Source organism: Calidris pugnax, unplaced genomic scaffold (assembly GCF_001431845.1).
Source record: "Calidris pugnax isolate Ruff unplaced genomic scaffold, ASM143184v1 scaffold81, whole genome shotgun sequence".
Classification (NCBI taxonomy): Eukaryota; Metazoa; Chordata; class Aves; order Charadriiformes; family Scolopacidae; genus Calidris; species Calidris pugnax.
Window position 1 is genome coordinate 11,361,522 of NW_015090880.1, and position 22,600 is coordinate 11,384,121.

General features: G+C 43.4%; 1 protein-coding gene and 1 long non-coding RNA gene across 4 annotated transcripts; one reads left to right on the forward strand and one right to left on the reverse strand.

Annotated features, from left to right (window-relative positions):
* Window positions 1–5,887: 5,887 nt before the first annotated feature.
* On the reverse strand, window positions 5,888–13,421 carry CCDC51 (coiled-coil domain containing 51). Of its 3 annotated transcripts, none has more exons than XM_014946807.1 (5): window positions 13,363–13,421; window positions 11,446–11,704; window positions 10,967–11,313; window positions 10,505–10,669; window positions 5,888–8,917 (listed from the first exon to the last, which is right to left on the reverse strand). In XM_014946807.1, exons 3-5 carry the CDS (start codon window positions 11,282–11,284, stop codon window positions 8,141–8,143), a joined length of 1,260 nt encoding a protein of 419 aa, XP_014802293.1. In that variant the 5' UTR covers window positions 11,285–11,313; window positions 11,446–11,704; window positions 13,363–13,421; the 3' UTR covers window positions 5,888–8,140. The 3 variants fall into 3 exon arrangements, with proteins under 3 accessions (XP_014802293.1, XP_014802294.1, XP_014802295.1); XM_014946808.1 differs by lacking the exon at window positions 13,363–13,421 and adding an exon at window positions 13,183–13,356; XM_014946809.1 differs by lacking the exon at window positions 13,363–13,421 and adding an exon at window positions 12,798–13,140.
* A 38-nt stretch (window positions 13,422–13,459) lies between these two features.
* On the forward strand, window positions 13,460–17,478 carry LOC106890788. Its single transcript, XR_001412579.1, has 3 exons — window positions 13,460–13,537; window positions 13,615–13,670; window positions 17,152–17,478. It is a non-coding gene; the product is annotated as an uncharacterized LOC106890788 (long non-coding RNA).
* The last annotated feature ends 5,122 nt before the right edge of the window (window positions 17,479–22,600 follow it).

Consider the following 22,600-nt stretch of genomic DNA (forward strand, 5'->3'; position numbering starts at 1 on the left):
CGCGCGCCCGCCGGGGCACGCGCCCCCTCGCCGCCGCCACGCCCCCTCCTCCCCGCTCCTCCAATAGCAGCCGCTCGCTCCTCAGAGGCCCCGCCCCGTTCCCGCCGAAGGGGCGTGGCCTACGGTCCCCTCAGCAGCGCCCCGGTACCGGCCGCCGCCGCCGCCGGGCTCGGAGGGGCCGTCGGCTGGAGGGCCTGAGTGCCTCCATCGCCTCCAAACAACTGGCCTCCGTGTTGAACCAGCCACCTCGCCTGCCGAGCGAGGCCTGGCGAAAGACCCGGCCGAGGTTCCGGCGGCTGCCGGCCGGGCCGTGGGGTAAAGCGCCCCTCCTGAGGTGTGTGCAGCCCCTGTGTTGAGGGATGGACTTAAAACTGTGTGTTCGGGAAGGGATCACGGCATTTCTCCCTGTTATCTCGTAGCAACGTGACTTCTCGGCCTTTGCCTCGGCAGGCCTTTGTGTTGGCCGCCCCCAGCCAGGAGGTGTGGGGTGAGTGGGAACCCGCAGCGTGTGTGGCGCACAGGGAGCAAAATCTGATAGCAAAACCAGTTTTCTACTTATTTAGGAATCGCCCCATACAGACGCAGCGCCGGGCGGCTGAGATGCAGCAGTTCCCATCCGCAGAGAGTATGTGGGAAGCAGGACACCAGCAAGCTTCAAGAATGTGACAAAAGCATAGTTATCTCTAGTTACAGAACAGCGGAGAACATACCATTCCGGCTGAAAGTCGGTGGAGACAAAAGCATTGTTAAAGCAGAAGCGCCTGAAGTGATATGTGTAATATAAACTGACTGCTGGTTTTGTGATTTTTATTCCTGTGAAGCTGGAAGCTCCAGTTAGGAGAAGAGCAGAGGCTGGTGTTCTGTGTAAGAGACAGAGGCATTTCTTGCCCCCGAGAACTGATTGCATAAAATCCTTCCTTTGAATTACGGGTAAGTCCTGTCAGTAACAGCTCTAGAGAGGGACAGAATTAATGCTCCCATTTTCCTCACTCACACTGTAACTTTTGTGTTCCCACATGTGCTGGACTCTGTTGTGTTGTTGATCAGCCAATGTACAGTTAGTCTAACAACTGACTTGCTGTACGTGCTGCGACCAACTATATGTACAGAATACAATTACACAGCCCAATGGCCATTTGTCTGTTGAGCTGACTGCCAGATGTTTGGGAATCCCTGACAAAAGATGAAGTTATGCTTTTACCACCCAGGCACAAATTCTGTGTGGATGTATCTGAGGACATGCAGACACAATACAGGAGCTGTAGGTTAAACCAAACTCCGAGAAAGAGGAAGCAGGCACTGGCCTGTATGCCAGGGGTGCCCATCGCTGTTCCTCTTTGGCTAGACACAGCCACAGATGTCCACTCAAGACACAAAGCTGCTCTGAAAGTCTGAATCAGGCTTCCCTCCCACGTGCATTTCTGACATTTCAGGGGAACATAGTTGGTACAAGTCCCATGTCCCAAAGTGTCATTAAACATCTACTCTCTTTGTTACAATCTATCAGCCTCTCACATTCCCACCCCCAGCCCAAAAAGCAACTATTTTATGATGGAAAAAAGTACGTCTGAAAGTTTAGAGATGTTGAAGAGTCCCCAGGATCTGGCAGCACCATCATGGTCCCCCAAAGGAAGGATTATTTTGGAGGCAGATGCCAGCTGCCTTTCTGGACCTTTGCTCCTTGGTGCTTCATTATGCTGGGGAATCCTTGTGGCCCAAGGTACACAGAGCCCACGAGGAGATGATCCTTACTTGCTCCTCTCCCCACACAGACAAAACCATCCTGTTACTGCACCCTACCCACTGAATTGCTGCTCAGGGTAGACCTCACTGAACAGAATATTATCATCTCACTAATCAGAGACATTTTAACTGCACTCAAACTGCTTCTGCCAAAATTCAGCTTTGGTGACTAAGAGTCTTAAAAAAAACCCCAATTTTTCTTTGCTCCAACCCATTCCTGACTCAAAACACTAATCCCCTTTGTGCCTTTCCTCCAGAACCAGTCCCAACCTGCAGCCCCTTCCGTCTGGTAAAAAAACATCTGCAAGCTTCGCTTAAAAAGCAGCAAAAAGCCCCATGAGGGTGCATTGGAAAAGAGCACCTTTTCCTCCTGTCCCGTGGCAGGGCTGGCGCAGGGAGCTGCCTGCAGGGTCTGCCTTAGGATGGGGCAGAAAGAGCTTCTGTGCACTTGAAGGACGTTGTAGTGTGTCCCCCCCCCTCTGCCCCCCCTACTGTACTTACAGTCCACTGGATTGACAAGGATATTGTAAAACCCCCATGGGATTACACATTCCCTCTTCAAGGAGGAGTTTTGATTGGTCTGCACAAAAATCTTTTGCAGTTCTTAAAAATAAACTAGAGAAAAAGCTAGTTCTCAAACATTACACAACTGAAAACTATCACACAAAACCCAAACATTATTTTGAGCAACATATTTAAACAGGTTTTGATTTCCATTTGTTCAGAAGCTTTGTTTTTATATATTTAAATCCAGAAAGGATCCTCCTCCATAAAAGCCCTTGCTCATGTCTGGTTCTAAGCAGGTTTCTTACGTTTCTTCTAAGCAGGTTTCTTCTAAGTTTCTTACGTAACTATTATGATAATCACAAGGCTAGCAGCTGCTTATGCTTCTTTTGATTTTCTTCTTGCTCTTCCTCCCCTCCAAGCAGGGGATGAGATGGGTTAAGGAAGTCACAAGGGCTATCTGAGTCCTGTCTATAGCTTCTGGGAATAAACTGCATTTAGAGCAGCAATTCAGGGACCAACAGAAGGTTGACCACAACTACCCTACTTGAAATCTGACTCTGTTCCTTACAAGTTTTCAGTTTGTCGGGACATTTAGAAACAGCACTAAGATCTTCATTATGCTCATTTGGGCACTGACAGTTTTGCTAGCAGCAGTCTCTCAGGGTTTAAGGATCTGCTTTTGAACGTGCCTCGCAGCCCGTGTGGCCTGAACAGTGCCCACCATCCCAGAACCTGCAGGAGCAGGACTCTGGACTCTCTCAGCAGGCACGGATCCGCACAGGTTTACTCTCCTCTCTGCAGAACGCAGCAAAACAAGCTTGGGATGCTTGTGACAATCCCTTTATCTTAGAGCTCTGTGGCCTAAGCATTTATGCATAGCATGTCCAGTCTTACCATGAACAAGTTTTCCAACATCACAGATTGTCACAATCACCTCCACGAAGAGCAAGGATTAATTATTTGATGAAGTAGATTACATGCACCAAACTAACACAGAGGGTTGGGTGATCAGCTCACTGAATCGACAGATGATGTGTTTTGGTTTTTCAGTTGTTTTTTTTTTTTTAAAACAAGTCTTGAAGCACAGGGAAGTTCCTGAGAGCACATGATATGCCAGTATTTAAATCGAATAATCTTTAATGGGTCAGTTTGCCTCAGGCAAACTCACAGAAAGGCCAGTGTAGGCTGCAGCCATTTAAAGGCTTACAACAGAAGCATGCAGAGTTCTATTAAACATAGCCTTTACAAAAATTCCTTGCATAGTATTTCAAAATTGGTCTAGAAGTCACCTTACAAATTCGATTCTGAAGAATAATTACTGAGGTGATACCTTTAGGGTGATGTTTTATTGCAGCTGTGCACACATGCGCTCTCCCTCTCTCCTGGGGCCTAACAGATGATGACTGGGACATCAAATTGTCCACAGGCTCTCCTGCTTTATTAAAAAAAAAAAAGGCAAGCAGTTCTTAGAACAGAAAAGTTTGAAAACCCTTGACTGAATCCATCCTGTCTCAGGGAAGATCTGTCTACATCTGTATCAAACCTAGTAATATTTATCTAAACCATTCCTAAAAACTTCACGGAAACTCCAAAACTTTGCCACAACCATGATTACCTGAAGGCTTAATCCCCCTTAAAAATAAAAATTGTGGCCCAGCTTTTTTTTTCTTTCTGTATTTAAGCCCACAGTTTCTTAGATTATCCACCAGTTGCCAAACTCCAGAAATTGCACTTCTCTATGTTTTATGAGGAAGGTTATGAATATAACATGCTAGCAAAAATCTGGCAATAAAATACAGTTCTAAATATATTATGGACAAACCCAGCATTGACTCCCTTTTCCTAGCTCACAAACCTCATTCCTACTGCAAGTCTCAATCCTGTTTCTGAAGTAAACAGGAGATCTCTACCACTCCTAAGCTCTATAAAGAGGGAAGTATTTGTTTTTAGAAGGTGTTCTGTGAAGGAAACTGTCTTTTCCAAACAAATAGTTACAATGAAATCAACAAGAGCACCTGCAACTTCCCACCACGTTCTTAGAATGTTGGAACATTCAAAGCTCAAGTGTTAATAAATAAATAAATAAATATATATATCCTGATCATGACGCTACACGTAGTTATTTTTGTCCCGTATTCATAAGCAACATTTGCTATTCCTTTCATGCGTGGAAGGAATGGCAACTTTTCTCTTCAGAATGCACCTACTGTTAGAAGTCTGCGGTGACCTCATTAAAAGTTATTTCCGTAGCCACCAGGCTGTTTGCTTTTGAGTTACTAGCGGTTTCTCATGGAGCGGTAAGAACTCAAAATAGCTTCGCATGGGCCAAGCTCAGGCCACTGCCACCCATTTTGCTGTACTTAATGCCTATCAAAGGGCTTCCTTTTGCTCTTACTGTGTTCCCTCCTTAACCCATCTTCTGTGTCTTGACTGACAGTGGAATTAACTTGAATCAGCCCTGCCTTTCTCTGACCTAGCCACAAAGCCTAGGTCAGTCCCTGGCCTCACTAGGCCTGTACAAACTATTGCAGCCACCATCTCTCCTGGCTAACGAGCATTTGGGACACAGGGCTGGCTGAGCCATCCTGCCAGAGAGGACTTTGCTCACAGAAAGAGCAATAATTTAAGTCTCAAAAGGCCTTACTTTGCAAGCGGAACTTTCTTGTTGAGCAAAGCGTCAGCTGAGAGAGCTCATTCCAGAAGTGAAACTCAATTATCTATTATAAGCTTTGTTAATAATCCACAGGTATGCACAGAACACTTTTTTTTTTTAAAAAAAAAACTAAAATAGCCCAGAAGAGCACTGGCAATGAACTATTTGCTTAGCTATGGCTGAATCATTAGGGAACATGCACCGAGATGTCACCGCGCATTGTGTAAATCACTGCTGGAACTGCAAATGTACCTGAACTAACGTGAGCGTGCAGATAAACACCTCTGTACAGCTGTGCTGGTTGTGTTCAAACTTGTGTATTTACTCCCTGCGTTACCATGACAAAGATTCAGCGTAAAGCACCGAACAGATATCGTGTGTAGTCTGTGTCTCAGCATCTTCCTGGGTACTGCCATCAGCCAGCTGAAGGTACGGCTGTTCCCGCTGCAGCCACACCTTCTGGCTTCGGGGTACACACACGGCCCAGCACCAAACTACACGGTTAGATCACTGCCACAACGCAGCAACAATTAATCTGGGATTGAGGGAATATGCCCTCCTAATTATTATATAGACATTGTTAATTACAAGTGTTTTTTTTTTTCCCTAATGGAAATTATTCTGCTGTCACTTCACATACAAGGATTTAGCAAGGAAGAGCAGAAATAAAAGAAGCATGGTAATCATTTGTAACAATGAATTCTGCCAGCTGTACTGTGCTCACACAGAATCTATTCCTGAATATTCAAAACTCCCTACAACGGAGGAGAACCAGTTATTTTCATCTTGACATGTATCACATCACCCAGCTCTTCTCAAGTTTTAGGATTTGTATTACAAACTCTGATTTATCACAGATTTATTTGCTACTGTTCTCACTGACTGACATTCTTCCTGTAACTCTACATAATGTTAAAGCTCCCTTCTATCATACCTTCCTTAAATGGATAAAAAGCAAATCTCTTTAGAGCAATAAACAACTCCTGTTTTTGAATTCTCTTATTTATTGTACACGAGATTAGTCTTGGACCTCTACTCATTTTTAATGCCACCAAGTACAAGTCAGTGAGTGTTGCCTCCACTTTCAAATTTAGCTGCCTAACATTCAGCATTTTAATACTGTGGTATATAATATAGATATATATATAATCCACTTTTCAGTGATGCTGAGTATCTAAAATTCAGCCACTCACATAACACAGCAGCCTAACTTTATGTAGTTAAACTGAAGGAAACAAACCAACAAAAAAAAAAAAGAACAAAATTTGCAGTGACTTGTGCCGGTAAATTACAAATAGAACCATTGTACTATCCCTTCCACTTCAATTACACACTTGTCTCTGATTTTCATCAAACTCCTGCAAGAAGTATAAGTGACCTATAAAAATATTTGTGAAATGAGAAAATGAAATATTATAGTTTTGAAAAATTGTATTGATCTGTATATATATACTTCCCGATGCAGCTAAGTGCACTGGAATTTTTATCCCAGTTCTCCAGCCATCAGATCAAACAGCTTCCCTGCCAAATGTTTGTTACTCACTTTACACTCCAAACAATCAATATATAAATCAGCAGTGATCCCTCTCAAATCTACTTTTTGCATACTTCATCTCCCTTACAAGTGGTGAATCATCACAGATCTTTCCTAACATTGCTTGTTTATTCAGTAGTGTTATAATAGCACCCAATGATAACAAATGAAGTTGGTGCTTCATAGAGCAAATGTCCGTGTCCCAAAGATCTTACAGTCTTAGGAGCTTATAATCAAAACCTCAAACTCTTTTAATATGGTTGCTGGGCAGAAGAAACTGCTGATAGAAAAAAAACACATAGCAGATGGTATAGTAAACACAACTTAGTCACTCTAAAAAGCTTACATAAAGGCATTACAGCACACAGTGAGCTTGTTGCTCTTTGTCTGCAAAGCATCCACAGAAGGGCTCATAGAGCAGGAGTCCCACATCTGATTTGCTTATCTGCTGCCATCACCGGGAGAAAAATATGTCTTACCACAGCGATACCAATAACTGTGTGAGGCCACACAGAGACACTGATGTTTAGTTGTTAAGATAAGCATTTTTCCTTAATCAGTCATTCGTCCTCCTTCAAGGAAAAACAGGCAACTGGACCTGTAGTTTTTTTCCAGTATTACTTTGGAGTAGTTTGTGTAACCATATTACCATTAATGTACCGGCTTGAAAGCACCTGCTTTGGAGCAGCATCTCAATTTCCAGACAGGACAAAATTGAAAAAAGAATAAAAAAATAAGGGAAAGTTCCAGTGAGATACCAGTAGGGATAAGAGAGTGGTTGCTCCATAGATGATTACTAAAACCACAAAATTCCTAGGGAATGATGGCTTAAGGAGTCTGTAGAGAAAGGACAAGTGGCTTGCATTGGCAGAATAAACATCAACGTACTTCACACATCTATCTGCACCCTTTTTCTCTTTCCCTGCCCGTGAGTTTTTAAGGACACGGAGCTATCAGTAACAAACACCTGGAGTCCAGAAATGCTTTTTCACAAGAAACTGCCCTAGGAAAGTTACCACATGTAACTTAAATGTATTTATAATGCATCACCTGGCCATATAGCCACATTGTATCATAACTTCAATCCTCCTTATTCACATGGCCCCTGCTGTTTGTCACATTGTAAGTCACTGCATTGTATCTAGAATTAAAAAAAAAAAAAAGAAAGAAAAGGAAAGAAAAAAAAAAAAAGAAACAAACCGAAATATTTCACAGCAAATATTTCTACCTGTTCGGTAAAATGACTCCTAATGTTTTCTGTATGGAGACAAACTGAAAAACTATGAAGAAATCAGGAGTAAAATTACAAAGGATTACAAGGATTACACATGAAGCATTTAAATTGATGAGAGATTAAAAGAATCATTTGAACAGAAAAATCACAAATACAGCTCCAGAGTGAAAGTCACTGATTGGCAAGATATACAAGACTAGACAGTAAAAGAATGAAACAGTGAATGAAATCAATAGATGAAACTGTGGAATTTCCTTTGCTTGAGGAGTTAAAAACCGCAATGCATGACAAAGACTGTTAACATGGAGCCTGCAGTGATAGATGGACTAAGTCTTTACAAGTTTTCCAAACACACAGCAGAAAGCATAACGAGAAATACTAACGCAACTTCATTTAGACTTGTACTCTAAGTACTTAGAGTGCAAGTTTACTTTTATTAATCTAGTAATTTGTGGCAATTAATTAGATATCAGTTCCCTTTAAGTATAATATAGAGTACTGGCAGAGTAATAGCAAACATAGCACATGTCAATGCCGTGCTGTAAATAGAATTTCTCTTGATCTGTGCTTCCAGTCTCCGCTCGGTATCACACAACTCTAAAATCACATCTCTCACAGCAGAAGCCTGGCCCTTGCCCTCCGCTGAAGACCTTGGCATCACTCTTTCCATAGGTCTAGAATGGACGGCAAGTTTAACACTCTTAACCTCAGAAATCACCTGCGCTATACTTTCCTGCAGACTGTTAAACTGCTCTTGTAAACTCCCTAGATGTGAACTGACTTGTTTAGTGTAGTTCAGCTGTTCATTTAAAGGAATTAAAAGAGAATCTATTTTTATGGAGTCATTCCTCTCTCCTTTAGTTAACAAAGCACCTTCTTTTATTTCCTGTGATGTCCTTGTTTGCAGCACATTTTTCAGGTCTGCTATGACGTCACTGAGATCCTTCTGCTGGACGTAATGACTGGAGGCCTGTTCTTTGATGGCTTCTTGCAGATTTATTGGGCCCTTCTGTGCTTCAAGCACCAAGACTTTTAATTCTTGCAGCCTTACTCGATTTACGTAGGTGGAACCAAGAACACCTATAATGGCTCCCAGAACAGAACCAATAATAGACCAGTTCTTTGTTTTTTCAGCTCTTGTTCGCTCCTTCTCATGGCTTTCCCTTACAGCTGCGGAGAAGAGAGCAAATTTTTCTCTCTCAGATTCTTCTGCATTTAAATACGCAGCACGGTACCTCTTCTCTTCCTGCAAGAAACATAGTGATTTGGAGAAGAAGGTATAATATGAAGCTATAAAGTATATACTAAAAATTTCCCCCCACATCCCAGAACCTCAGTGCACATGAAGGAATGGAAATGAAGAACATCCATTAGTCCTGTTTCAAATATTTTCCTTTTAATGTGGGATTTTCTTTATTAATCCTACTTAAGTCAGTGAGACATAATTTTAAGTCAAAACCGAGAAATGGAAAAGATCATCAAGAATTACAGCTGGAGATCCTCTGCAAAAGAATCTGTTGATGATAGAAAAGGCTTATGAGTGGGGAAAGTCTTTCTCTCCCCATGATGTTCACTTTTTTGGCCCTGCTGCTTGCTTCTCCAAACACTACCTTTACCACATTTCTTCCTTTCAGTTCTAAAGCCCTTAAATGGGAACTGAGAATAGGACTGGTAAGGATATCTTGGGTAGGAAGCGTGTATATTCATGAGATGAACCTATTCCTCTGCCTTCTCTTTCTTACCCTGCTCACAGATAAATGTCTTCCCTTTTTCCCTTCTCATTGGCTTCAGCACGGCAGGTCCTTTTGTAAGCCATTTTATCTCAGCAAAATAGAGGAAAGTTTTCTGGTTGTCTTCCTGCAGTAAAATTCCACTGTTTTAGCAAAGTATTTGCTGGTTTTGGTGAGCCTGTCAGCTAACTGCACCTCCCAGAATTATTCTCATTCTTCCGAGCGTGTGTTGCTTTTGCATCACCAGCTTATGGACAGCAGCAGCTTGAGTTCTACCTTTCTTCATAGTCACACAGGGCTCTATTCTAAGTCTCATCCAGACAGACCTGATCCGTTATTTAGACAACTACAGCTCTCCAGTTCTTTCCTGATGTTCTATCCACTGATCCAGGAGCTCAGTTTCAGTTCAGTCATAAGTACTCACTCCTCACCTGAGCTTTGCCACAGGTGTACCTGTTTCCAGGCCTGTTCCCTGCTGTTCCTGTGGTTTTATCTGGATTTCCTGCTTTCATTTTGTCTGCTACTTTGTTTTTATCTGTGACTGATGGACTGTTAATAAACACTCTCCTGCCACCAGCCCTGTTAGGCTCATCCATCTGAGGTGCTGTAGGACTGTATCCTGTAGGTGAAGACACTGTCACTGCCCACACTGAGGTCAACCTCATCTTCTTGCTCTCATGGAGCAGCCTCATTCTTGCAGCTCTCTGACAAAAGCTTTAATGAATGGCCTGGGTGTTGCAGCCACACAGAAGGCAGCTGAGAGAGTTTTCATGGATTAACAGCCAGAAAGGAGCTTCTCTCATCACATGGAAGGTTAATTCATTGAATCCCAGCTTTTTGTTGGCTACTCATCTACAGGCCACCACTCAACTTTCTAGACTCCCTATCTTAAGCTTTGCTCTCCAAATGTACTGCCCTGTTTTAGCATTAACATAGACAATTTGCATAGCAGATCAAAGAATCTATAATAATTAACTAAAGCAAGTATCATCAGAAATGGACTTCCAGTCTGAACTGCACCAGCAAAAACCGTCACTAGTAACGGAACCAAAGCACAAAAATGTTCACTGTATTTTGCCAGTGACCCAATACCAACAAATTACCTGCAGCATCCTGTGTTCCAGAGTGGCCAGTTCTAAATACTGGGTGTCATCCCGAGACACCCTGTCTAAGCGGTCCCGAATTTCCTTCAGTTTAATTTGTTGGGCTTCTACATTTTCACGAGCCTCTCGTACTATTCCTCGAGCCACCATAAAGATATTTTCAGCCTGAGAAGAAAGAGTATTTATTTTAGAGACTTATTACCAGACAGATCTAAATAACTACATATACTTTTTTGGGGTGGAAAAAAACCCAACAAAACAAACCACACTCCATTTCAATCTAAGGGATAAGCTATATTTACTAATGTGCACAGACCTGAACACTCACAGCATCTACATAAACAGTTAAAGCAGTAAAAAGACACGACTGTCCTTGGAGGCTCTTTTCTTGCTTCACAGCCAGTGTTTATACTTCATAGAGCTTAACTCATGATTTTAAATTTCCAAAATCTCTGTGTTTACCTCTGTCACTTTTCCCTGAGCCTCTCGAACTTCATTAATTCCAACAAATTCTTCGTATCTGTCCCACCAACTCTTGCCTGTTGCAGAAATTTTTTGAAGAGAGGTTTTTCCCATAACGGTCCCAGCTTCTGTCAGCCGATTAATCAGACCCATGGCCATTTCCATCGCCGACTTGGCTTCAGGCCTCTTCGGTGATGGCGAGCAGTAAGTCCGCACTATGTGTAAATTAATTTTTGGACTCCACTTTATCAAAGAATGGTGATACTGCAGACCACAGGACACCGAGGACACACTTGACTTGTATTTCATTGGCCCCATGTCTTGAATTTAATCACTAAATAAAAGTGCTACAAGGATGAAGAAGAAGAAGAAAAGTTATTGAACTATGGCTGACTAATATCTCTTAAAACCACATGTCTATCAAAACCAACAAAATTCAAGAATAGCTAAACCATCAGAAGTTCTATACCACTACTTACCAAGAGAACTTTCCACAATTTTCAACAAACTGCAGTTCTGCCCCAGATTCCTGCTTTTCTGCTTTTAGTAAGTACTCCCACCATGCTTCTGGATTACTAATTCACTCACTGTGTGAACAGTGACATGTGCAGATCCAGTACCAATAGGAGTAGCTTCAGAGTAATTCAATGCTTCAGCACAGAAGTGATTGCCATATGAAATTTTGCCTTGTGCTTTCACACTTGAGTTTGGCGTATCATGTCACAAGTATTAACAATGCTGCAAAAGAGAAGAAAAGGAAAAAAGACAGAGAAGGGAAAAAAAATAGTGATAAAAGAAGTGAGGCTTCATCATTACCTTTATCCTACACTTCAGAGATACACGAAGTGCAGAAGAACACAAAGACAAAAATATAAAGGTCAGAGAGAACATGCAGAAATGCTGAACTAAACGCAACACGTATTCTCGTGAGACTGCCTGCGAAAGTAAAACATAAGGAAGAGCCACAAGTTCATCAGGCAGTGAATGCCCAGCCAGGGCGGCATTTTAAAATGAGCTTTAAATTCTTGCTTGCACTGCAAAAGCAGATTGGTAGTTATGGTTTTTTGTCTATTGATTTGTAAATAAGATCTTAATTTTCTACTGAGTGCATTCCTCCAAAAACTGTAAACAGGAAAGCTTTCGTATAAGGTTTTATACGAAATTTGAGTATGACTATATCAGTTTTGCACTAATATAAAAACATGGACTATTGAGAAAGCCTGATAGTTGCTGCTTTTAAAAAGTTATTTAAAAACAGTTTTCCAGGTCAATTTTATGTGGCCAATGATATCACATATGTGCAAATATAGGCATCCTCACAGGAGAGGATTGTTCCTACTGGAAAATATTTTTGATCAGCTTTTAGTTGGCTACTGATTCTGAACACCACCGGTTCATTGCCTTTTACGTATATTCTAACAAACAGTAATAACACCAAAGAGCATTGTGAAAATCTTACCAGTTCATGTGCATAATAATACAGTAGATCAAACCCATAACAGCACACAAATGAAGTAAGTTCTCTCTCCTTCCAGCATCACTCATGTGTTTTACCGCTACAACCCCTCCTCTATGTTGTAGGCCACGTACTAAAACTTCAGCTCAACTTTGTCCCTTCTAGACTGCAAGACTTCCCTCTTTTAATTGCACTACGACACGAAGAGCTTTACCAAATATTCAGGCTATTGAGGCAGTACAACACAATGAGAAAGCTGAGATTTTTAGAATTATTTCTATGCAGAGAGTTGCAAACTGACTGCAAAGAGAGTAATCTCCCTCTGAGCTAATGGGACCTGAGAAAATTATGAAAGCTTCATCTGAGAGAACACACCTCGTCCCCCTCTTGCTTTCTGTGAGTTTCCTCTGCCCACAGTCATTGGCAAACATTCTTCCTCAAGGTTTACACCCCAGTTGCCCACTGGACGCTGGTGGAGAATAAGACTAGCTTTTATGGGTCCTATCTTGTTTTTATCACTCCCAAAACATAAAATCAGAATTCCCGGCACACCGCCGCACACTCACGGCTCCCCTTCTCACGCTTGAGGAGCGAAAATCTCCGGGTTTTTTCCACACGACCGACCCTTTCCCGGCCGGAGGGGCCTTTCCACCGCCCACAAGGCTACGGGCCCGCCCCCGGCTCCCTACAGACCAGCCCGGCCTCATCACCACTACCTCTACAAGCCCCGCACGGGCCCGGGCAGCAGCACCGGCCTCACCTCAGCCACAGGCACCGACCGGCGGGGGGGAGCGGCCCGCCGCGGGGGGCTGCTAGCGCCGGGGGCGGCCGGGAGGTCCGTGAACATCGGAGGCCGGACCGCTCCTTCCCCACCGGGCAGACCTCCCCGAGGAGTCCGCCGACCCCCACCGCGCCCCCCGGCCCGGCCAGCACCTCCTACCTGCCCGGTGCCCGGCGCGACCCGGCGCCTGAGGCGGAAGCGGCGGCGGAAGCGCTACGGTGGCCGCGCGGGGCCGGGCGGAAGTGCTGGGGGGGAGGTACCGCCTGCGCGCGCTGCCGGGCGAGGGGCGGCGCGGCGGAGGCCGAGGGAGCGGGCACCATGTCGGGCCGAGAGGGTAAGAGCGGGCCCGGGGCCACTGGAGCCTCCCGCCTTCCCCCTCCCCGGGCCTCACTGTCTCCTCTGTCTTTGCAGGCGGCAAGAAGAAGCCGCTGAAGCAGCCGAAAAAGCAGTCGAAGGACCTGGATGAGGTAGGGCGGGGGTGGGGGGAGGCCTGCTCCGTCGGGCCTGGCCCGCTGGGCTCTGGCCTGGGCATCTTTCTGCCTTCACAGTCTCACTCAGCTCAGCCTTCCGCAGCCATACGTGTTTTATGAAACGCCACGTTTTACAGAGCGTGGTTCTGACAATGACAGTGACAGTGGTGGCCTTGAGGGACACAGGTGATTCCTTGCTTTCCGCGGCCCCGGTTTTCCGGTTTTTGGTTTTTTTTTTTTTTTTTTTTTTTTTTTTTTTTTGTCATGCTGACATCCCTCCTGCCTTCATGGCAAATGCAGCAGCATGGGCTAATGGAGAAGGCCGATAGCACAGAGAAGGCTGCAGGGTCCTCGGCAGAGCAGCAGGCTGTGAGCTGAAGGCTAACGAATCAATGGGTCACAAGAACCTAGGATAGCACACAAAACCCCTGGATTATCAATTAGTTTAAATAAATCAGGCACTAGTGAATCTCATGCTAAAGTTACTTAAATGTAAGGGCTCACAATATGGGAATAAGCTGTTTTTCTCTGAGGATCATGGAAGATGGATGAGGCACCAGTGACTGGAAAAATAGGATGTCTCTCTGAAAAGAGAAAAAAAAAAATCATAGCTTTCTAATTGAGCTTTATTGTTAGGGAAATGTTAAAACCAATTAAGCGTTTACAAGTATCCAGGTTATAATAACTTAAAAAGCAATAGCTAGTATGGATTTTAGGAAAACTGTGGCCAGCAAAGGAAAGTCAGTTCTGTAGCAGGGCAGTGCTCTGTGTCTGTGGAGAGAGCTGGTAGAGTTGAGGTTCTTGATGGTAGCTCATGTAATGTTTATTGTTAGACAGCACTTGTGCACTAGGCTCCCAGTATCACTGGTGGCATGTTAATGAATGGTTTTAATGCAAACATCTATCATTCAGAGGGCAGAATGAGATTATGCCATGGGAAATGATATTTGTTTAATTTCAGAAATGTCAACATACAAAGTTAAGGTTTAGTCATTGTGTTCTTGTACAATCAAAAAACTGTCATAGTTCTGCAAATTTTTGCATACTTAGTAGCATTCAGCACAAGTTCAGTCAGGTTTTTATTGCTGTTAGAACATTGCATTTGTTTCTCGTTGCTTATCAGTTGTTTTTGAATTTTTTTTGTGGGGAGAAGATGTTAACAAACACTGTTGTTCTTTTCTTTAGACAGATCTGGCATTTAAACAAAAGCAGAAGGAGGAACAAAAGAAACTTGAGGAGATGAAAGCAAAGGCTGCTGGAAAAGGGCCCCTCAGTAAGTGAGGTGCCATACTGATAGGAAAAATGGAGGGCTTGCTGGCTTCAAAAATTTAATGTTTTTGCTTGACAAACATAAAAGGCATGTGACTGTTATTTAACATACACCAGTAAGTCGATGGCAGGTGCAGGTGATAAGTAACAAATAGAGGCTTTTTTTTTTCTTTTTTCTTCCACTATGCAATTTCACTCCCAAATTACTGATGCAGGTTCTGGTTTAGCAGGTATAACGGTGTGTCTGGTGTACTGACCTATCCTGGTGGGACAGTGCAGAGACATTTCTGCTCCTATTTTAGTGTGACATTCTTTTTTTTTCCCGGATATATTACATGTAGGCTTTGCTGCAGTCCTGAAAGTTTAACAAATGCAGTACTTGTTCTCTTGGAGGATTAATTTCTTCAAGAGAAGTAAGTTTCTGGCAGGAAAAAAAAACCCACCCATGACTGGAAATTAGTCTGGCTTCAACTCTTTTCCCTAAGTGACTGTAAAGTATGTTGTGTCACAGAGGGTTTGCCCAGCCTCATCTTTGTCTTGGACAGTGGTAGTGGGACACAGGGTTAGTTTGAGCCTGTGCACTCGCCTTGTACTTGTGCAGTGATCAGATTAGGGATGTAAAAGGGTGCTCCCTGCCTGTTCCCTGTAGGTATTTTTGTCCTGTGGTCCATTAATGTGACCAATCTCCATTCTGTGAAGACCGTTAAACTTTAAACTTGCTTCCTATTATTTAGCAAACTTTAAATCTGGAAAAGTCCTAGAAGGACCTTTCCGGCAATCCCATAGAAACTTAGTTTCACTAACAACCTTTGCCATGTAATCTTGTCAGATGCTGTTTGAAAATGTGAAGTCTTCTGGATTCAATTTCTCCATAGACTTAATTATGACCTCATAGATTTCCAGCAGGTCAGTGAGGAAGGATTTGCCATTTACAGAAGTCCTGTTAACTTTCACGAGGCTGTGTTTCCCCATTTGCTTTGTTACAGACCTTGTTATCTGTTCAGAGATGAAGGTCAAACTTGCAGGTCTATAGTTCCCCAGTTCTTTATAGACCCCTCTCTGTATCTGGAGTCAGCATAGACTGAGCTGGCAGCCTGTGAGTCCTCTGACACAGTGGCTGTAATGATAAGTGTAAAATCTTAGCCAGCAGTTCTGCATTTTCACATTAGAGCTTGTCAGTGCTGTTGGAGGGAGTGCCATCCAGTCCCACTGACTTGGGATGTTTCTTGTTTATTTATTTCAAATTGATCTAGCTCCTCTGATTTATCAGCACACAAAAAATGTGCTGGGTGTGGGACTTTGAGTGCCTTTGGTGTTACAGACCAACACAAAACAATTCAGGGAGCTTCTCTTCTGTGTCATTACCATCCTAAGCTTGTTTTACGTAGGGTGCTTCAGCGTAAAGCTATTTTCACAGTTCTTCCCTGCCATTGTTACTCTGCCTTTTTCTGGTCCTTGTCCCCTGCTTGCCAAAGCCAATAGTGATTATTTTGTTACTGTGGGAGGGGTAGACTATTCCCAAGAGCCTCAGCAAGGCAATGCTGTTAAATTCATATTGCAGTGCAAAGTCTGCTGTTGGCCATCAGCTCTTGCAGCCTGTCTTGCTATTCTTTTTTCCTTTCCATGGGTCCTGTATGACACGTGCTGTAAAAAAACAGTATTTACAAAAAATGCCACACTTGTTGCAGTTTTAGTACATTTTCTTCTTTTCACCCTACTTTAGTCTCTTCAATAATAGGGACTGCAGAGAACAGATAATTTCAGAGCACTGCAATTCCCATAATTCCAATACTTGCTTCTGTAGAGCTTTGATCCCAGCTGGGGGCTCTGGTTGCTGTAGGGATACAGATGCTTTTATTCCTTTAGCCTTGAATTTGATTTGACCAGACTATACTCCTGCTCTGTATGAAATAAACAACGGAGGGTGTCCGTGGAGGAACAAAGGAATTGTTGAAATACTTAGTTCTCTAGTAGATTTATGGGGTGTATTTGGTTCCAGGAGGAACTTTGTTTCTAACATTAAGTTATTCATTCAAGGTAAAGTATGTGAAATCAAGGACATGGAAGAGTAAGACACGCAAACCCAATGCAGTGGTGGGGGTCTGAGTGGTACGGGCAGTCTGGGGGGGATTTGACATGATGAGGAACTAAATTTGTAGCTAAGCTTTGAAACAGTTGTCTAACCAGTTGGCGTTGTTTCTTTTGGCAGCCAGCGGTGGAATAAAGAAGTCTGGCAAAAAGTAGTTTGGTGGAACTGCGGGGTGAGCAGCGATGGAGTCGCTCAGTGGATCTGCAGACTTCGGAGAGTCATGAAAACTCACTGTCATTTGGGAAACATTGTACATTTTGTTTAGTGGGAATAAATCGTTTTTGTTAAGATGTAATATTTTCTCTCTTTACCTGTAGGTTTTGTTTTAAAAATGGCATTAGTGATTTATAGTAGAAATGAAACTTGACTGAAGGCCACCTGTGACCTTATGCAGCCTCAGTTGGTTTGGTAGTCATTTGTGAGAATAAATGTCAACTTCTGCTCTTCTTTTTTTTGTTTTCACAATGAGAGTCAGGGCTTGAGCCTTAAAATGTGCGGAGTTTTAATCTGGAAGTTTAGGTTTAGCTGCAGAAAGGTTGGGTTGTGCTTCCATGGCCAGCAAAGCGGTTACCTCAGGGTCAGCCGCCACCCAAAACAATACTCCTTTTCATATTTCTCCTGAGGGACACTGTGGTGGCCATGCCCAGTGGCTGCTGAACATCCCTTTGCCTTCACCCTACAAATAATCACCTTGTTTTCCTTGAACTCCTGTGCACCGACTGCATTGCAGCTCCTTCACGCTCCCAGCAGAGCCTCCTTGGGGAGAGGAGGGGGGGGAAACAGCTCTTGTGGGGCTGTGATTGATTTTTGAAGCGAATAGCGGTGACGGTGCGCTGGGAATGGAAGCTTTAGGGAAGGGAGATGGTGTTCCCAAGGGAGGAGTGAGGGGGTGAAGCATTACCACCGGCTGCCGCTGGCCCGGGTGGTGGTGGGTCCGGAGCGCTCAGTGCTTGGGGAATCCTCTGGCGCCCCCTCGCGGCCAGCGCTGGGCGCGTGCGCACTGTGGCCGCGCGCCGCTCCCCCAACGCGGGGGACTGGCGCATGCGCCCGGCTTGCCCGCACGCGGAGGGGGGCGCGCGGAGGAGGCTGGCACATGCGCACCGAGGGCGGCCGCGCGCCTCGCCCTGCGCGCGAGGCGGTGAGGCTGAGGGAGGAGAGCGGGCGGGCCGTCCTCCCTCAGGCTGTGGCGGCCCGGGGCCACCCGCGGCTGGGCGACCTCTCGCCAACGGCCCGGCTGTCTCTAGCGCGGTAAGAGGGGTGATTGTCTGTAGATTGTCATCCCGGGCTGCCTGTTCCTTAATATCGAGGAGCCGGGCCTCCCCAAGGAGAAAAGCTTCCCTCCTGCGGGCTGTGTTGGCTCCGGGCGCTGTGTGTGAGGGAGGTGTTCGCCAGGGGACACACACAGGGGCTTGGACATCAGTGCCAGAGCAGAACTGAGACATATTTTGTCATGGAATTCTATAAAAACCACAGCCCTCAGTATTTTTGTGGCACTAGCATCCCACCAGCGTTAATGGTGCAAGGGCTTATGTTAATAGGTTTCTGAATGCCCCTTGTGCACAAGTTAGGTATCCATTTTGGGGGGAGCTAGATCTTCTAGAAAGTGGTGCAGCGTCACAGCCCTTTACTGGTCATATGCCAACATGCCTTTATATTGGTTATATGCTTCTAACATTACAGAATTGCAGCCTTAGCTGACACACTAATTGTTCACAGTGAGATCCAGCTCCCTGCTGCCCTCCAAGCAGGTGAAAAACCATTTGGTGACACAGAAAATTGTCTTCTCTAATGGTACTTCTCTGGCTATCTAATTGAGTCCTGCCAGCCAGATGGAGCAGGTAAAGCCTGAAATTCAAGCATACTTCAATATTTTTTGCATTTTGGACAGAAATAACTTGTGTATCAGAAAAATACACAAGGATGTTGGACAAAGCTGCCTTAGATATGTTGCCCAAGAGACAACCCCGGCTCTGTGCTGAACACCGAAGGCAACATGAGCCACCACTGGTACCTCTTGGGGCAGAGCTCAGTTCCAACACATGAAATGCAACCATAGATACAGTGTGCCCACAATTTTGCAAGCTCAGAGAAGAGTGCAAACACAACCATGGTTTACTTTACTTACATCAGTCATATACTGATGGTGGCAGACACTTACCAACACAGCCCAAGTGCACACCCACTTTCTGCTGGTGTCAAAGTAGGTAACTCCGAGGTAGTGGTTTAAAATGAGGAGGAAGAGGGAATGGGAGACAACAGCCTCTAGATCTGGCCAGAATATGAGAGAAATATAACCTTGGCAGTGCATCAATAAGCAATTGTTTGGCCCAGGGATTACTAAATGAGGTTGCCAATCAGAGTGAAGCTAACTTGAGGTGGCCTGAGTGAAATAAGAGTGAAATAGATTGAACAGAAATCTCTCCGCAGCGTGACAGAATACGCAAAAATGTTTCAGCCAAAAATCAAAACAAGGGAAAGAGACCAAATGGCAAAGTGACAGATCACTGCTGTGGGAGAGCTTTTCTCAATAGGCTTTAGTTTAATGTAGACATTGAACTGCCTTCCTGGCCAAGAATCCTCCTGTGTTTAGTATTACGCTATGGAAATGAAGCTGAACAAAGCAACACTTTGATCGTATGTTTTTACATAATGCTATATAATAAATGGCATTTCATTCCTCAGCACAGCTACAGCTCAGTCTTAAACTAATGCAGAGACAATATAGCTCCTAAATCACATATATACATAAAATTACCCACAGTCTGAAGGGCACAGAAAAAAACAAAGCCCAGAAGGCAGTAGGAAATGAATGTCAATGATTAAAATAGTAGCGGAATAGATGCAAATATTGTTTATATGGAAATCCATCGAAGGATACGATTGCCACAATGAATTCAAGTCAAGCTCTCATGTTTTAAATTGCTTTGCCCGCTCTTCAGAGTTAGTTCAGCTCCAAGGAAATCATACCCTACTCTGAATGACTTCCACATACGGATTCATTTGAGGTCTTAAATATCAAACTTCTCTAGGATAACTCAGCCAGTCTGGAGAACTGGGTTTGAACTTTTGCTTTGCCACAGACTTGCTTTTTGTCCTTGCATAAGGCATCTTGCATTTCACTTTTCTTCTTTCCACAAAATGGGAATAGTGGTTTATCTTACTTCAGAACAATATTCTGAGGCTTAATTAACAAATAATTGTACTACAATTCTAGACTGAGAGTGGCTAAGAAAGAACTAAGTACACAACCCCAAACATCCTAAAACTCTTCACTGCACCGCCCAATGAGCTTCAAAACACCCCAGGGAGTTTCTCATGCTTTTATGTTCCAGTTGATCCTTCCTCCCACAGTTGCCTTACACAGAAAATTAGAAAGAGGGGCACAATATAGCACAATTACAATAGCAGCTCGAGCACAGCGCTCCTCCGTCTAACTCTGCATGGACTCGTGACTCCTTTGCAGCCTTTAGCAGCTCTACAATTCTCCATCTTCCATTTCCCTTTTCTCCAAACTGTGATGGTATCATCTGGACCTCCACCTTGAAAAGCATTATAGAGGTTTCTAAGTTATGACCTTTTAATGATATAAAACCACGCCAGTTTTAAAAATCTTTTTCAAACAGCAGAATCATTCATTCAATCTCATTTGTAGGATGAGATTTCTTTTCTTGCTATGAGTCTTAAATATGGATTAGTTAAAGCATCTCTGGTCAAAAGGGATTGTTTTTCCAATAGATTTCATACCAAAAGAAACATTGCTTTTTTTTTAAAGCAGGTATTGCAAAACTGGAAACCAATTCTACCCTGCCTCACACATTGAAATTGCCTGTTGCAAGTGAAGTCTTAGATGTTTATTCCAACACACAGCTAAACTTTTTTGAGACCAAACTTACCATTCATTCACATACACAAGTTACATCATTTGACCAAAGCTTTTCCAGACTGACAGTAGAAATCTGCATGAGGTCCTTGATTTCCTGTGCTAGGGCTGTAACAACCAGACTGCCCCCAATTAGCTTCAACATGGCAGTTGCTATTAAGTCACTTCTGTCAACACGGTGTCAAGACATGTCTCCGTACCAGCTGAACATGAGGACAAAGGTGCTGATTCCCCTGGCGAGGCACAGCAGTGAAATCTGGTAGTGGATAATGAGGAAACTTACTCAAAGTAGCCTGGTACCCTTACAAAGTAGTAGGGTCTTTGCTGCCAGTAACTCTATCTTAGCAATTAGCTTTTGCCTTGCTTACTCTGTGGGCAACTAAACACATCCTCATGAAACATTACAATGTTTAACATCAGTTTCTCTGTACAAGTTCAACAACTGGGGACACTGCAAGAAGACTGTTTTCCTAACTAGTCAAATTTGCAAGTTCTGTTTTGCCCACTTCTTATCTTTGTGGAAGAAAGCTGCTAAAAGACAACTGTTTTAAACTCAAAATTAAATGTGAGGTGACACAGCATTTGAAAAAAAATCTCCTCAGATCAGGGTCATCAGAGACAACTTCAATGTTACTATGAAACAAACAGCAGAAAACAGTACATACTGGCAGAATTTCTAATAGAAAATCAGTAAGACTAGACTGCCATCTCATGGATATGACTAACCTGAGATTGTACCAAATTTAGGAGGAAAAAAAATTGCATTGATGCTGTCACATTTGGTAAAACTAGATGGGTTTGTAATATCTTCCTATTCCTTCTAGTCATTAGTATACTATCATTATTTATTTGCAGGTTCCTTATTCATACTGATGAGATTCAAGTAAAGGAAGAAATATACGCCCTAAAACCATGAACAACAGCAGAGCTCAGGTCAGTGTCAGCAGCTGCAAAAACCATGAGCTGCTGCTAAGCTTTCCCTGCATTTCAGGTGGATGTGGCCACTAAGTAATGCCATGCTGTTCTCAAGTTCTAGGTCTGTTCAGAAAAATAGAAACCCAAAGGTATCATAAAGCTCCAGTCACTTAACCATTTGGTTAGGATAAAAGACTGGGGTATTTTTTGGCTTTAAAATGGTACCAATGGTGCTCCTGTACGGTGTTACTCCTCCTATGAGGTGTTATTCCTGGCTTGGCAAATTCCTGTGCAAAAGCTGGTGATATAGGAAAGAGGAGAGATGGAAGTGTGTTTAGTAGCTGAGGTTAAAACAGAGTTTGGGGCCAGTGAATCTGTTCTGCAAGCTGCTAAGTTTGCTCAGTCACCTTGAACACATTGCTGTTCACCAGGCTTTGCAAAGTAGCCTGAGATCTGACTGAAGCAAACAAGAGCAGCACGTTATCTCTGTCTCTTTGGCTACTTCACTATTTTTTTTTTCAAATGTTCACTATTTTGACATTATCACTGTCATTTAACTTTAGACAATCTATGAAATTACTGATTCTAACCTGCTTATCTAGGTCTTATCCTTGTATGGGCTTGAAAAATACAAATGGGGTTATCTAAATTACCCTCAGAAATAAAAATATTCCACATGGTAAATAAACCTTATTCTCGCTTACTAAGGTTATTCTGAAATAAAACCTTGTTTGGTAGACATTAGTCTGCTTTTATATAGAATGACTCCAATAT

What these genes read in the sequence shown, in the direction of transcription:
- CCDC51 (XM_014946807.1), bottom strand. Translation starts at nt 11,284, where the DNA reads ATGGGGCCAATGAAATACAAGTCAAGTGTGTCCTCGGTGTCCTGTGGT. An exon ending in CTCAGGGAAAAGTGACAGAG is followed by an intron (nt 10,670 to 10,966) that starts GTAAACACAGAG and finishes CTTTCTTCTCAG; the next exon opens with GCTGAAAATATCTTTATGGT. An exon ending in TGGAACACAGGATGCTGCAG is followed by an intron (nt 8,918 to 10,504) that starts GTAATTTGTTGG and finishes TGTTTCTTGCAG; the next exon opens with GAAGAGAAGAGGTACCGTGC.